Raw genomic sequence first — 17,740 nt, 5'->3', positions numbered from 1 at the left:
CTGAATGAAGGCATTCTCATGTAAAAAGAAGTTTCTGTGGAATCAGCTTCCTTGTGCGGTGTTTCCGGGACGATCCGGGACCTTCAAAAAGAAGCTTAAACCTTTCTAAAAGGCCGACAACACTCCTGTGATTCCTCTAGTATTGCAGGAGAGTGTGAGCGGCGGTGATCACTTAACATCAGATGACCCGTACGCTCCTTCTCTTCCATAAAAAATATGTTTATTCGAGATAGAAGAAAAATAAATTATTATTAGTAGATTTTTTGCTATAGATCGCTTAAAACAGTTTAAATTCAATAAAATCTAGGTGTGCCCGGTTTAATGGCCAAAGAAAGTGGAAGTAACATATATGGCGACTCAAATAATACATTTCTACCTACGTTCAACATATCCGTTATCTAGCCAAATTATTGTATGTTTATAGGTGGATATCGGATTGTGTGTCGTACTAATGTATTTGTGAACGTGAACAAACCTCTCAAGGGGTCAGTCCGTTAAGTTGACATCTGCTAGATAAACTGCTTATTGTCTACAGTTAACTTGGAGTCTGAGCTATAATTTTAAAAATCAATACAAACTTAAAAACATTTGCTTTTATCGAAGTGTTGAGTAACTGTAAAGACAGAATTTATGCTGACTATTAATCTAAACAAACGCGTGATAATAATTGTGAAGTTTTGGAGTTTTTGTTAACGTTAGTGGAGTTTAGATAAAATTAGTTTCTCGTAAGTGTACTTTAGTTATTTTAGATTGTACAAATTTATCGGTACAACCAAGTTTGTAGACAGAAGTATTTGTCTAATTATCTGTCATCATTTTGAACTTAATTTGATCCCCAAAGTAAAACTACTGATATTTTAATTATATCTCACAATCACCTTTTTACTGGTAAATCTGAAAATACATACATTACATATATGCATAAACCATCACTTTACTCCCAGTGAGGAAATCTAAGGTTATGGTCCTATATTGTTATGTTTCTTATTTATTTCCCTATCGTCTCTTGGTAGTCTTGACATTTCCTAACTCGGCCCTTTTTCAATTTCTGCTTAATCTGACTAAGGAACGAATTTCTGGAACCAGAAACCTTCAAACCTTCCTTATTGTCCTATTACCTATATTTCACTATTTATTCTCACTAACTGTCACTACATCTTCTTCAAGTCCACATTACTCTCTTCTTGCACGGTTTCTTGATTTATCTCTAGCTCCACACGTACTGCGAAATCTCTCAGTAACTCTCACTCGCAGCTCTCATTTGTATTGAATACTTTCTGCGTCAGTAAGTGTAGGAAATAGCGATGCGTTTATAGAAATCGATAGTTTTTCGATTTACACTTTACACAAGATATCACAACACTAATGACCTGCATCGCCATTCAGCTATTTGATAAATTGTTACCATTACTTGTTAGAAAAAGTCCTTCTGAATTTCTTGCTTCTGTTCTTCTCAGGTATGATGCATTTCTTTTACGAATGTTTAGTAGATTATATATTTTTTTATCGAAAAGGAGGGCAAACGACCGTACGGGTCACCTGGTGTTAAGTGATCATCACCGCCTACATTCTCTTGCAATACGAGAGGAATCACAGCAGCATTCCCAGCCTTTAAGGAAGGTGTTCGCGCTTTTTTTGTCCCGGAAACACCGCACAAGGAAGCTCATTTCACAGCTTTGTTCCAGCTCCTTGAAAACCGCACTGTGGAGAACCGCCACAAATCCAGATGGTGAGGATGATATCTTAACTTATGGCGTGTCCTGCGAAGGTGAAATTCGGTGGCAGGAATCAGGTGAAACAGCTCGTCGGAACGCTCCCCAAGATAGATGCCGTAGAAGACACACAATGAAGTCGCGACGCAACACCAAGAGATCCAGCCGTTCACAGAGCACTGGGTCCCTGATTATAACTATCAACATATTATGATTAAAAATTCCAAAATTGAATATGATTGATAATTTAGTTTCAATATGATTGACGTGAAAGATTAAGATACCGTTGGACACAATTTACAAGAAATCAAAATGATCTCATTAAATAATGCACAATTTAAATATATATACCGAACCGTTACCAATGTCTTGAATTAAAAACTTGATGCTCATGTGTACTGCATTTCCTGTCCGGTTTCATAGCGCGGGGTAATGAACTTCAAGCCTTATAAGAAAAGTACCAGGGCGAAAAAATCTCAGACAGTTTCTTGGAAAGTCGAACGTTTATATAATTTGATGATTGTTCTGTGCGATATTCATCATTTTCTTTAATTAAACGGGCATTTCGCTTGGGTAATTGTATGTTAATTATAATTTTGCTATTTAAAAATTACCGTCACCTCTATTCTATATGTATTTATAATTTTGTACGTGTGTTTGCCAGGGAGCTCTTTCTACATTTTGCGTATGTGTTTGAGTGGGACTCTGGAAAGATTACAATTTTTATTTGATTTGCGATTGTTAAGCGCAAAGATGATGTTGCTATCGCGTTTTGTTTGAATGAGTCTTCTTTACTTATTATAAAACTTTATTCTATTCTAAGACTCTTCAGAAATCTCAATTTTATCTTATTAATAAATTATTATATTATTTTATTGAACCCAAAGTTCGGAGCGGCATCCCAATTGCGCTCTCACTTTAGCTAATTTATATGTCTAGATAGAGTCTCTTGCTGTTAGACAACCGATAAAAATAGGCCAGGAATATTAGTTTAGTGTACGTGACAAGCTACGTCTAACACTCGCGATTTGTATGACACTTTGTGTTAGTGTACGTGCATTGCTCATTTATTTCGACGTTTTCACAGCTGCCATAGTCTATCTAGACGTAAGTATAGATGATCTAAGCTCATCACTTTGATACATAAGATGTTGCGTATCATTAGCCCAATAATTTCATAAAAACAATAATGCTCGCACATTCCTGCTTCACTACAGAATTTAGCGCCGCCAATGGTGGTGTGATATATATACATTCCTTCTATCCTATATATATTACTCCTTCTAGATAGCGAACTATAAATAACAAATGAAAAACATTATCAAGAACAGCTAAGGCTTGCGAATTTCATCAACTTTCGAATTAAAAATTAAAGTAATTTACAAGTTATTTTTTATTTTGTTCTCTATGGTTCACACAAAGACGATAATCAAATACATATTCCCTAAGAGCGGGAAGAGCGAGAAAGAAGACATGACTTTGAACTCAAACATTTCAGCGCAAAAATTTTTATCATCTTAACTTTTTTTATTCTGAACCGATTAGAATGTCTAACTTACTAAAAGCTACTACATCAGTTAAAACTGCATTCAATAGGTTTAGCCGTTTCTGAGATGAACATGCACCAACGTACAAAAAACCGACAAACAGACTTCCACAAGCTACTGTTTAATATCGTTTTTTTAATGTTTGATGTATAGACGGTATGTTTACCATTTTATTATAAGAAGAAGATCATTCATACGTCTAGATAGACTGTCACAGCCGTGAAAACATCGAAAAATATTCACAAAATAACACAAAACTGGTCATGTGATTCATATTAACGGACTGACAAAAAATGGCTGCCCTGCTGTCACTCTTTAAATGACATCATGACTTAGTAGCCCCATCCACATGTATGGAACACACTAATATTTATTAAACATTAAACACGAATTCCTTAAAATGTGATGTTTGTGGCTTGGAACGTTTTTTATTAACTACGTCCAAATATCGTTTTTAAAGTATAATATTTGTAGATCTTAGTTTTAAAATTGTAATTTTTTTAACTATGAATGCATTGATAACTTGTTATTGAATTAACTGTTATTTATATTAGTGACCGTGCCTACTGAGCTAGAGGTACCGAGTTCGAATCCCGGTAAGTGCGAACATATGCTGAATACGGACTTTTGTTTCCAAATCATGATGTTTATATGTATTCATGTATGTTTATGTAAATAATTATATCGTTGTCTTGCACCCATGGCATGCCTAGCTAAGGGGCAAGATAATTTATGAAAAGTGTGTCAATATTAATATTAATTTATCATAATAATTTAAATAGAATAAACTTAAAAGAAATAAGAAAAAGGACAAACATTGCAGACGTATCACAAACCATTAGTAAACTCAAATGGCAATGGGCAGGACACCTAATACGAAGCAAACAAGAAAAATGGGCCAAAATAGTAACAGAATGGTATCCGAGAGAAGGAAAAATACAGAGAGGGAGGCCGAGTCGTAGATGGAGCGACGTTTTTAAAGATGCCGCTGGTATGACGTGGAGCAGATCATGTCATGACCGAGAACACTGGAAGAGCCTGGGCCTATCCGAAAGCAAAACAATCTGTGCTGATGTCTACTGCAAACTAAATGTAAATCTAAAACTATCTAAAGTTTGTTATAACAATATTTAATAAAAGGCTATTATAATAATAATAATATTGACACACTTTTTACACAAATTATCTCGCCCCAAGTTAAGTATATAGTCTGTGTTATGGGTTACAAGTCAATGATATATTTAATACAATATACTTACTTAAACATACATAAATTCATATAAACATACATAAATACATTTAAACATCCATGACTCGGAAACAAACATCCATATTCATCATATAAATGCTTGCACCCGGGACGGGTTCGAATCCCGGTAGCTCTAGCTTAGTAGGTAGGATCGCTAGCCAGGCTATACAGGTCGTCAAAATAATTATTATTATAATTTAAATTGGTTAGTCTAAGACACAATGAGATGATCTATGTTAAATATAAATCCGCAGCATTATATTTCTTGGTAAGTATTAAATTCGATATATATGATACCTGATAGTACTTTTACTCGCATTCACATGGAACCGGTCAAAACTTGCCTTAGCGAAAGGATTTTGAAAGTGAACGCCTCCGCTCGACTCGTTGCCTAACATATCGCTCCAACCTGAGGCTGTCTGAAGATGAAAGCCTTCCTTACACCGATTACACCATACTAACATATTCTATGCTGTACTTATGTAACTCAAATGTAATTTTTTGGCCATTACCCATGCTCGCGATGAGTGGAAACAATAATTGTGTCGAATGTCGACACAATCAAACTCGAGTTGCAACTACATTAAATATTTTGTGTGGTATTTGTAAAACGTAAGCGTAAGAGTAGACTAAGTCACTTTTTAACCGACTTCAAAAAAGGAGGAGGTTCTCAATTTGACTGTTTTTTTATATAGATTGTTACCTCAGAACTTTAGACTGAACCGATTTTAATAATTATTTTTTTATTTGAAGGCTGGTGTTACGTTGTTTAGCATTTATATGCAGTAATTCAGTCAAAGGCTCTTTTTTTCATTATAAATTGCCATCATTTTGCGCCGATAATCGTTCCCGTTTATTAACACAGTCTTGTTTACATAAAAGCATGAATAAACTAATCAACCAAAATGAATGTGAGCAAAAATTTGTGTTTTCCGTATTTTCTTAAGTTGTTAAAAAGTACATACAGCCTCTATCCTTAATTGACGTCTATCAAAAATCACCTTGAATTGTCACTGCATTTTAATTCAGTTAAGTTGTGTTGTTTTTGTAATTGTATCTTAAAGTAAACATTTTTTTCTTGCTGCTATATAATATATATATATATATATATATATATATATATATATATATATAATGAATAAATGTGTGAATAAATAGGAACATGCTGCTAAATTAAATAAAAACAACAAATTTGTTTTTCCTTTGATGTGTCAATACATAATTTCTATGAGAGAATTTATTGACACACGGTTTGACAGTGCTGCTGTGAAACAATTTCATTACGACAGCAGGGTGCATATTTTACGAAGTAATTTCTGATGTTATGATATATTATTGACAAATTCATATAAAAACATTATTTTATTTATTATGTAGGTACAGAACAACGTCTGTCGGGTCAGCTAGTATTAAATATATTACAATTAATTAAACAATTATTTCAACGCTGCTTCGATGACCCTGCATCTATTCTTTATGGTATTTTTGACAATTTGGTAAAGCGACATGATCTGAAAGACTGGTTTAAAAAAGCAAGTTATTTTACCGTGTTAAGTAATCCAGATAATGAATTCATATAACTGAGGTACGGATAGTCGAGTCTCTTCTGTAGTTTATCAGTGGGAGGCTCCTTTGCGCAGGAAGTCGGCTAGATTATGGGTACCACAACGGCGCCTATTTCTGCCGTGAAGCAGTAATGTGTAAACATTACTGTGTTTCGGTTTGAAGGGCGCCGTAGCTAGTGAAATTACTGGGCAAATGAGACTTAGCATCTTATGTCTGGTGACGAGCACAATTGTAGTGACGCTCAGAATTTTTGGGTTTTTCAAGAATCCTGAGCGCCACTGCATTTTAATGGGTAGGGTATCATTTACCATCAGCTGAACGTCCCACTCGTCTCGTCCCTTATTTTCATAAAAAAAAAAGTTATATAAATAATACTAATGATAGACCATAGTAGTTAAACCTTTCCAACCAAATAACCAACTATTTCAAAAAGTAAGTGACTTATAATGTGAAAAAATCAATTTGTTTAAAATTGTTGGCACGTTCGTCTAAAGAAACCTCCTTTTCAATGTAACTGTATGGGAAATATTTGAATCTGAATAGCTATTGATCTCGACCATCTAGAAACACAAACTATTTTAAGCTCTTTTCATCAAGACCTTTCCAACGATATATTATGTAGGTCTGGTAGGTTGCAGTCAGTAATTTATAAGTATGTACAAAATATATACAGATTTACTAATGTACTTCGTCTTCTCGCTGATATTATAACTGGCTAATACACCTTAAGGCGGGCTTCTACGAGGCGATAAAATAATTTCAAGGCTACCGTGCGACACGCGGGTACCGCCTGAAGACGGTGATTTCTGATACGACTATAACTGTCAGGTGTATACAATCGAATCAGCTCATTATACATATAAGGGGCATCTATTAAGCCCCGGATAATTTAAAGTAAGGTAATTGCTTGGTCAACAGCCCGTCTGGTTTCTAGAGTGTTGTGACCTAGCTAGCCTAGATAACACCTAGTGTGTTGGCATCAAGTCTTTTTTAAAAACTTTAAATAGCTGGAGAGCTATTTAATGGCTAAGAATTGTTAAATTTTAATAATTTATGTTCTGTTTTCAAGTAGACGTTTTATTAATCAAGATATATTATCGGGCGGAAGTGCGACCACAGACTGCACCATCGTAGAAATCGTCAAATTTCAAGCTGAACAATATCCTATTTAAAATAAATAAATTACAATTTGTTTCCAGTATTTTTTAAAATCACTTATTGGTATAGTATTAAAGAATTCTCACACTCCGTCAACGCTATATTATAGTTATGTAAAGTGTAATGAAACGGAATCATGTCAAGTTTGCGGCGTGTGTGATGCAAGGGAATGTGACAGCGGTTGACATTTCTATCACCGGTTGACATTGGGGGTGTCTGGTCACTGGTGTGGACTTACAACACGCAACTCACACAAGCCCCTAAGCTGTTTCAATGGTTTATGAGGAGATTGGTTCATTAAAAGCTGTTTTGAACAGATTAACACGATCAAATCAAAACAAAAAATATTCTATAGTTTACTTTGTAGATGGACCGACGAAGATCGCTGGAATACGTTACGACGGCAGCACAGGAGCGGTGGTCGTGGAGATCTTTGGGAGAGGCCTTCAGCAGTGGACGTCTTCCGTCTGATGATGATGATGATAGGTAAGTCACACTAACACTTGAAATATGGCATTTTTTATACCCAGAGAAGAATGATTAAGAAACTCTAAGGTTGCTCTTTTCAAAACAGATTATTACAAGTTCTTATTTAACTATAATTACATTTATCAATATGGGACAGACATGTAACAGCCCAGCAGTTCAGCTCTCAAGGGTTATTTAGGTCCAGATATTCAGATATTTTAAACTACCCTTTTCTTTACAACTTTTTTTTCAGAACAAATATGGACAGAACTCACGTCATATATTTTCATATTTTGTCCAATGTATAAAAATTGGGTTAAAATTATAAGCCCTTTATTGTCTATTTTAATTGTTTTTCTGGGTTGAATAAATCGTAGCCATAGACTATATCCCTATCAATAGTAAAAGCACACAGTAAAAACTAATATAAATCCCACAAAACAGTACACATTATAGTATGACTGTGGAGTCAAAAATATCAAATACATAACAATTTAACAAAAGACCTCGTAGTAAGAGGTGGGTTGTTACCGCGAACCCACGACACTCACCCTGATGGTCTTCCGAATGGTATGAAACTAGTCGGTAGCGACACCGGCAAAAACGTGAGTAAAACCGTATTAATAGATAATTTAATAATGACTCACGAAAGTTTTAATAATTTAATTTAACACATGAAAATTTTGTCATTGAACTTTCGTGCGCAAATATACAAAAATGTAAACACAAACTGGTACCTCAAGGTAACACACTTAAGATATATTATAACAACTTTGTTAAAAATTTATGATTATTGGTTTACTGTCTGATATTAAGCTCTTATACATAATTATGGTACCTACCCAAAATAATCTTAACTCTTACCTATAAAATAGTAAATAAACTGCAACTGTCGCGTTCATTGAGGCTGTACTGTTTTTCATAAAGGTTATATATGTCTCACAGGTCAACGTTAAGAATAGTTCGAATAAGGGAAAGGGAAAAGAAAAATAATTATTATATTTTACTTAGTTTTGACACAGGCAAACAGGACTACAGAATTCAAAACTACACCAAAACGAATTACACAGACTACGAAATACAACTTTTTTTGTTCTATATTTACAATAAATGACAAATAATGTCTGTAAATTACTCTGGTAAATAATAATGCTCGGATTGATCGCGCCCTCTTAGAATCGAGCCGACTTTACCCGAAAAGCGTTACATTTAAAGCGTTCAAATTAAATTACGACGTTCAGTTATTGTTTTGAGCAATTCACGCACACTAGCACAAAGTGTCTTACAAATCGCAAGTGTAAGACGTAGGTTGTCACGCACACTAAACTAATATTCCTGGCCTGTTTTTATCGGTTGTCTAACAGTAAGAGACTGTATAGACGTATAAATTATCTAAGATTTGAACGTAAGAAATTAAAAGTGTCTGGGATTGGTTCTTCAATGTATGCAATATCAGCACCAAAGGCAAGGAGTGTTTGATATTAATATAATTTGAGGTGATGCAACAAGTGTTATAGATAAAAGAGAGCTTTTTATTTGTAAAGCAAGCAGATGAAAGGTTTAAAAACAGGTCGAAATGACATGGTTTTATAAAAGCGCGAACTCTCTCTTAAAGGTCGGCGACATGCTTGTGTTCTTTGGCATTGCAAGGAAGTATGGCAATCAGTCACAATCAGGTCATTTGCATGCATGTCGTACACATTGAGAGTTGGCTTAATTACGTGTTCTTCATACGTTTACGGATACTAAAGAGTAAATACAGTTTGTTATGCGCAGTAGCCAAACATTACAAGGGGAATGCATAATCAATCCCTGTAAAATACCCTAATATTAACAATTCGTCACAATATACGGTTATATTTTATTAAGTGTTGTTGATCGCGACATGGAATTGTTTATGTATTGACCTAAATCATGTTGGACATTGCTTTATGAAAAATAATGATTATATCGCCTGACGTACGACACTTGATCTCGTATAACGATCGTCTGCGTCATTTTCAAACCTTATCATTAAAATCCCGCCGTTTATACTTAGATATGATTTTTCTGTACAAAATAATAAACAGTAAAATTGAGTGTCCTGCTCTATTGAGTTTGTTTGACATCAATATATCATCGACCTCCTCGTAAGGCAACTGCATTGTTTAAAATCCCACTCCTCAGAACGAGGCTTAGAACCAATTCAACTTTAGTAAGGCTTTCGCGGTCATACAATTATCTATCTTCAAGGATTGAGGGTTTAGACATTAACCATAATTCTGAAAATGAATTTAAGCGTAGGCTTTGTAATTTTTTAAATAATAATTTAATTTAAATTTGTTCTATAAGTGTACTTTTCTTTTTATTTGTGTAGAAATAGTTGTAGAATATGTTTTAGATTTATATAATATGTTATTAGTATCTAGCCGACAATCAACGTCAAAAAAGTATGTTTTTTTAATTACTAATTTAATTTAAATTTGTTCTTATATATTTTTGTTCTTATATGTGTAGAAGTAGTTGTAAAATATTTGTTAGATTTATATAATTCGTTATTATTTTATAGCCGACAAACAATCGTCATAAAATTATGTTTCATGCATGTCTGATTGCCTGTAAGTAGAATCGCAATTATCATTTTTTTTAAGTATGTTGTAATTAAAGTGGAATGTATGTTGTAGTTTCTGTAGGTAATCTTAAATAAATAAATAAATCCCACGGGCACCGCACATATTTTTAGGTACAAGATGAGCCTGTTTTACTCTAGACTGTGTATATGTGCCAGATTGCGTTAAGATCAATGCAGCTATAATTCTGGCGTGTTTGTGTATCAAATCCAAACTTTCACCTATATCGTTTTAGTATAGACTAGCCTCTCCATCTCGCCCACTTCGCTGGGCGAATTTCAAAAGGAACATTGGAATTCGAAAAATAAGCCATGACCATCTAGGATAAATTTCGCATCGAATAGTGGTAGTTTCATGTCGATACGATCAGTGGTTTAGGCGTGATTGGGCTCAAACAAAGACCATTTTTATTATATATATAGATAGATAGATAATACAAGGTGTGTGAAGGAACAGTGGGTTTCCTATAAATAAGACTGTTGTCTTTACAATATTCCAACTGTCCGCGACTGTGTTCGCATAGATTTCCTTTCCGTTTGATCACAATTTCATAAGTTTATTTTTTTTGGGTGAAATACAATTTAAATAACCTAGTAAACTCCTTACAGCATAACTATATGCTATTAACACTTCAATCAAATTAGGACTTACCAGTGGGAGGCTCCTTTGCACAGGACTGCAGGCTAGATTGTAGGTACCACAACGGCGCCTATTTCTGCCATGAAGCAGTAGAATCTTATGTTTCAATGTGACGAGCGTTATTATAATGCCACTCAGAATTATTGGGTTTTTCAAGAATCCTGAGCAGCACTGCATTGTAATGGACAGGGCGTATCAATTACCATCAGCTGAACGACGTGCTCGTCTCGTCTTATATTAACATTAAAAATAAGGTATACGATATGTAACGAAACTAAATCGTGCACTCTTTGTATGAAAATGACAGCTAATGATCTCGTCAACGTATTATTGTGACGTTGACATCAATATCAGCGCTATCGTTACGTCACAATGCTTATTACTGGTGAAGTGTGTCAAGAGTACTGACTTGACAGAGTTGACAGTGGACAATGGGTGTGTAGGGGCGGGTGGTAGCACGATTGATTAACATTGTATCGTAACGATCTAGTCACCTACATTTAGATTTTTGCTTGTTTGTTTTGAACATCCTAATCTCTCGATCTGCCGGTCGGATTTGAATAATTTATTTTGTATATCATAACTAGATATATAATATTCCGTCTCCAAGCTCTCCGCCCGGATTAATTGTAAAACCCTTTAGAACTATCAGCACAGAGGAGGTTTTTAGTCGGTAGGGACTGTTTACACCCGAGCCCGACATATGGGCAACGTTTCGGGGTCTTAAATACGTAAATGTAGTTTCCTCTTCAAAAAAATGCTAGGTACTTCAGGAATAGTGTAGGCTTCCAATTTTTTTTAATAAGAAGGGGTAAACGAGCAACAGGCTATTGCGATGGGAAGGGATAAAGTAGACGCCGATAGAAATCTCTAACACCAGAGATCTGGTTTTATAGTCGGACTATAGTCTGCTTGGAAGTCCTAATCAGTTCAGGATTACAGCCTATATATTCCGCGAAGTGGCTGTTCGAAGCAGTCTCTCGCAATAAAATACACGCGGTTAAAAGCTACATCTGTCAGCTATCCATTGATATTGATTTTTGTGAAGTACTTACATATGAAGACAAAAAACATTTTTTTCTAATACAAATGTTTTTATTCAAAAATGATTTTTAAATCACTGATTGAAACACAGAATCTCACCGGACCTCACTGTTTAAAACATTTACTAAATAAATAGCCTGGGGTCGATGGCTACATACCCAAGATGTAATATAACCCAAGTTGTAATATAATCCAAGTTATGACGTTACCATTCATGTTTTATAGTTTCACGGAAACCGCTGTAACGCACCGCTGTACTCGCTCCAGTGCGGGGCGAAGCGAGGGAAATAATATAAACAGTTTTGCTGAGGTTGAAATTGGAATACAAATTAAGGATTTCGCGCTACTAAGACAACCTATAAAATTGTGAACTATATGGTCAGATTGGCGCGTAACGTTAATTAAAACTACATCTAGCGCTCTAGTGCTAATGTAAGGTACTTACAAATTTCCTTTGAGTAGATTGAGACTGTAGTCGTACGCTGACGAGCGACCAGGGCCGGTGAGGTACAAGGCGCAGTTATCATCAGCTGGTGCCGTGATAGGAGCCAGTGACGTCACAAAAGCGCTGAATAACGCTACAAGGAGCGCCCTACAAAGAAAAATGACATTACTTACAATAATAATTCTATAATAAACAATATATTACACAAATAAAATTTGAAAAACAAAATTTTATGAACGATACGGGATTCGAACCCACGACATCCGGCGTTCCGTGCGGGTGCTCTAACCAACTGAGCTTACCGTTCGAGTACCGCCTCGTTATAAAACTCAGTTTGCACCTGCTCAACCCCAATATTTGCATATTAGGAAATTGACTTGAGATGTCGCTCTTGTAAATCTAGAAGTGAGGGTTATCACTTTAAAAACATAACATATTGTTAACAATATTTTATTATATTAAAGAGTTACTGGAAAGATAAACATTTAAAAAAAAAGGTCTTATTAATTAAGGTTCAAACTTGTTGCTCGAAAATAATAAATTAGTTTTTCTCCCCCTTTCTTTCTTTTATTCGATAAGACCTTTTTGTTAAAATTGTTGTTTTTTGTCGTTTTATGTAGTTTTCTCAACAAAGTATTTCACACGAAACATAAATATATATATCTGTGTAATATGTACTGCATGATACGTAAATTTGACACTGAAGGATAATAGTGATACGACAAATGGTGATTGAATAGTTCTTAGTATTTTGAATAATTAATTAAGTAGAGCTGCCATATGTCTCGTATACACGGGACTGTCACCGTATTTAAATATTCCATCCCGTTGATGTGCTGGGAGTTTCTTATCAGTTCTTCTCCTACTTGTCAAAGCTCCTTTACGAACTGATGTGTAGCTTCATGACGTATACCAACTGTTGCTGCATTATGTTATTAATCCACACTCACACACACACACACACACAATTAATTGTAAATTGTAAAATTTGGTTTTTAATCATTTCTGTTTATTTCTATAATGTTTACTAAATAAAATGTATCTGCTAAGGAAGTTGCGAGATATTCCCAATACAAGTGTCCTAAGACAACTTACTGGGAAGTCTCAACCACTAAAAAATGTATATGTAATCTTCGAAATAAACGAAATTTATTATTATTATTAATAGTAAAAAAAATATATATTTCAATTTAATTATATTTCTAAAATTCCCATATATATTCAGTTTTTAGACAATTTTGAATGAATGAATGAATGAATGAATTGAATGAATGAAATGAATTTTCACAAAATATAGAAATGTTCAACTCGAGCCAAGCGCGTGCGTGCAAGCCGGGGGATGCAAGGGCACACACACCCAAAACGCAAATGTAGAAATAATATACCATTGATGACGGCTCAATGGAAAGAGAAGCAGGTTGTCGGTAATGTCTTACACTGAATCCATATTGATTCGTCCACATATTCACAACTATAATTTTAAAATGATAGGTTCTAAGTTCTATGAATAAATTGAAAACATATATGTATCTCGTATTTTGGGATCTATAAATATTATGGCAACTGTCTTATTTATTGCTATTAGAACCGTGCAGTTGGTTTACAGAATATTTTAGCAATATTGTAGACAACCTTAGTTAGATTGAAAATTTATTAACTAGAGTGTCATAATGTACGATACGATAAAAACAGCCCACCTGGCAACTACTTGTCACCAAGCCCTTTTTAGTGATGTTGTAATATCGATAACAGAATGGTATCGGTAGAACAAGATCGTGAATAAACCATGTTTCTAATAATATAATACTTTCATGAATATATTGTTTATTGCATTTATTTAATGGTTTTTTTTAATTGAAAAGGAGGACAATCGAGCGTACGGGTCACCTGGTGTTAAGTGATCACCGCCATCCACATTCTCTTGCAACACCAGAGGAATCACAGAGCCGGCCTTTAAGGAAGGTGTAGGCGCTGTTTTTGAAGGCACCCATGTCGTATCGTCCCGGAAACACCGCACAAGGAAGTACATTCCACAGCTTTGTAGTACGTGGAAGAAAGCTCCTTGAAAACCGCACTGTGGAGGACGCCACACATCCAGATGTTGGGGATGATATCCTAACTTGTGGCGTGCGTGGTTTCTCACTTATTTACGAAATGAAATATGGGAATTGCTAATGTTAACATATTTTATTAAGAAAAGAGCGTATTAAAGCAAACTATTACTTAATTAAAGACTATCTGAATAAATATTTATTTTTTTAAGTAGTTATTTCTGTAGTAGTTGTTTATATTTCTCATTTTTCCCGAGCACTGTTTACCGAAGTGGTAATGAATCTGTGGTTCATTAAGTTGTTTTTGCTAAAGCACTTTTTTACTTTTGATTTACTCCAACAACAAATAAATACTGAAACTATTAATAATATATTTAATAATAAGGCTTAGTAGTACTTCATTCGTGTTAATTAAAAAAATATCTAGGTAAAGTAATTCATTAGTCGAGTATTCTAATAACTCTTGCATTACCAAATAGGAAATAGCAGCGTTAAATATGTTGCTATGTTAATTTAAAACATTTTATCGGAAGCCAAACCTGGAAATTACGCCATTTAAAGGTTGTGACAACTCGGAATTAAGTGCCCTTTCGATTCATCATGTATGTCGGAAGATACGCGATTCTGTATCAATTTTATATAGTTTCTGTATTTATAATAATATTGCTTAATAATTATAGTACCACATACTGATAAAGGAGTGACAGTAATTAATTATACCTCAGATTGAAAAAAAAATAAAAAAGCCCGCTGAGTTTCTTAGGACCGTTTATCTCAGTTTACGGGTACAAATTTTGGAATGTGTTAGTGGGGGTAGTTTTTGAGATCCAATCATTTAAATAAAACACTTTTAAAGAAATACACCTTTAAATGCGTGTAATTGTAACTGTGTTTTTACATTAGATTTTGGTGTAAATGTTACATTTTTATTTTAGATAACCCGAAGTTTCAAGACCTTTCCAGATCTCGATTTCAGAGGGCTACAGATCATCTGACTAACTAGCTTTTACGCAAAAAATGTGATGTAAAAATACAGTTGTGATAACACGGCTTTTAATCCATTAAAAGTGTTTTATTTAAATGTGTAACATTCGCGTTATTAAAAGTAAATACTATAAGCTTCAATAAGTGATTTAAAATAATATTTATAATAAAAATATTTAAATTTGAATAAAATCTTTCATCTTTTCTTTCAATAAGTGATTTTACATACTATTTTGAATAAAATTAATTTGAATTTGAATTGATTTATGTATAAATTAATACGCAAGTCTCCATGCCTACTCTGTGGTATAGATTTACGAGTAAGATAATTGATCCAATTTATTCCTTAAATCACGCTCACTCTGTAATAAAAATATTATTACTTTATTTTTAATTTTTATAATATTGTAAAGGTATTTAATTTAGTATTTTAAGATTTTAATTAATATTGTAAATTGTTGTGTATTTATGTGTTTTTTTATTGCTACTAAAGTGTTTCTGTTCTATTCTAAGTAAAACTCTTTTAAGATCAATTAAATTACTACCACCCAATCTGTAAATGTTGATTTAATTAAAATCAAACTATTTGCGATTCATTTACATAAAAAATACATTACTTGGCCAAACAATGGATCAGATTCAAATATAAAAAAAATCGCGATACGTCATTAGGTCGATGTACGTTCCAAATTCAAAATTTTATTTAAATTGCGTGCTGATGCTTTTACACTCCTTTCATTGTTGTATAACAGTTCCCACGAACGATCAAATTATATAATAATGTCATTAACTTTCAATATTTAATGGCTGGAGGCGCCATCATTTACTTTACGATGTGTATGTTTTACGTCATAAATAAGGACGTGACTTATGAATTTCATTAATATTTATTAAATTGATTGTACTTTTAAAATTAAATTAAAAGTAAAAATTGCAAACTTGAATTATATTAACAAAAAATATTTTGGCTCGATTTTAAGCGTCATAAACACGAGGAGAATAATTTGTAAAATACTACAGTTAATTTTGGTTCGACTTTTGGCGGCATATACACGAGCAGAATTTGTAAAATACTATGCTTTTCGAATTTGAATATGCAAAAACAGAAACCTTAAATTGTTTGTGGATTGTTATCATGACTTACATAGTTATGCAATGTTGTCACCCGGATATTTTTCATAGAGTTTTTTTATTAATATTGTTTGTAAAAAATCACAAAGAAAAACTAGTGATATAGACTATAAACGTTACTACCCAAATAAAAAAATTACATATTTCAAGTGTTATATCATTTATAAACTAAAATATTTTTGATTTGATTTGAGTAAAGCACTTTATAGTTTCATATTGACATACAAGTTTTTTATTACCATTTCGTTAGCACCAAAAATATTGTTTTAACATTCAAAACTATTGAGACATGGAGGGTACCTTATGTTCTCAGTGATAATAACCGAATTTACGATGGGAATAATACTATCAATTTGCTCTTAACAAAAATAATAAAAAAATATTGACAATTTTTCAAGGAGATTTCTTTTTCGTGAGTCGTCATTATATTTACCTAGCTGCCCCGATAGACGTTGTTCTGTTTATAATAAAAAAACTCTTGCGGGTAAAATTTCGTAAATTCCGTTCTTAGTTGACCTCCACTCGGCGAAAGGAATATTCCTACCAAATTTCAAGTCTCTACGCCTTATGGTTCCAGAGATATCGTGATGAGTGACTATATACGTGGAAATCTCTTATATATATATATATAGATATGCATTTAACATACCAATCAAATGTTTAGGTTTCGTCTTATACAAACTGTTTTAATTTCATAAGAAGCCTTCGGGTCAGAGCCTTGGCGTATTTTATTATCGTTGAGAAATATAATCTTTTTGTAAATAGCGATTACAGTGAACAGATTGATTAGTAATTATTTATTGCAACTAATTTTGCAACATCATTGAATACAGTTATTGCAGATTTTGATGATACAATATTTTACACGATTTTTATTAGCTTCACCTGTATGTGTGTTTGTTTGTAACCGACTCATTTGTCCCGCTTGAATCGGCCAGATTTCGTTCAAACTTCGTAGATTTATCGAGGACCGATGACAGTACATTAATTTGATAAAATTATTCCACTTTTTCAATTTTCAAATAAGATTTTTTTAATTTATATAATTTTCATGTATCGTCTCGTATATAAGGCAGGAATTGATGTTAATTTTAAGTTTCTTTTCTATTTTTTGTTCGGTTTTCTATAAAAAGCGTG

At 33.6% G+C, this 17,740-nt stretch overlaps 1 protein-coding gene across 1 annotated transcript in view; it reads right to left on the bottom strand.

The window, feature by feature from the left end:
* Nucleotides 1-17,740, bottom strand: part of LOC126966840 (peroxidase) — a 55,259-nt gene that overhangs the window by 31,663 nt on the left and 5,856 nt on the right. The window contains exon 2 of the mRNA XM_050811102.1: nt 12,438-12,584. Within this exon, the coding sequence (XP_050667059.1) occupies nt 12,438-12,584 (147 nt within the window). The remainder of the gene's footprint in view (nt 1-12,437; nt 12,585-17,740) is intronic.

This window comes from Leptidea sinapis, chromosome 11, assembly GCF_905404315.1.
Source record: "Leptidea sinapis chromosome 11, ilLepSina1.1, whole genome shotgun sequence".
Lineage (NCBI taxonomy): Eukaryota > Metazoa > Arthropoda > Insecta > Lepidoptera > Pieridae > Leptidea > Leptidea sinapis.
Note: the sequence above shows the minus strand (reverse complement) of the source record. Positions and strands in the feature narration are given on the sequence as shown.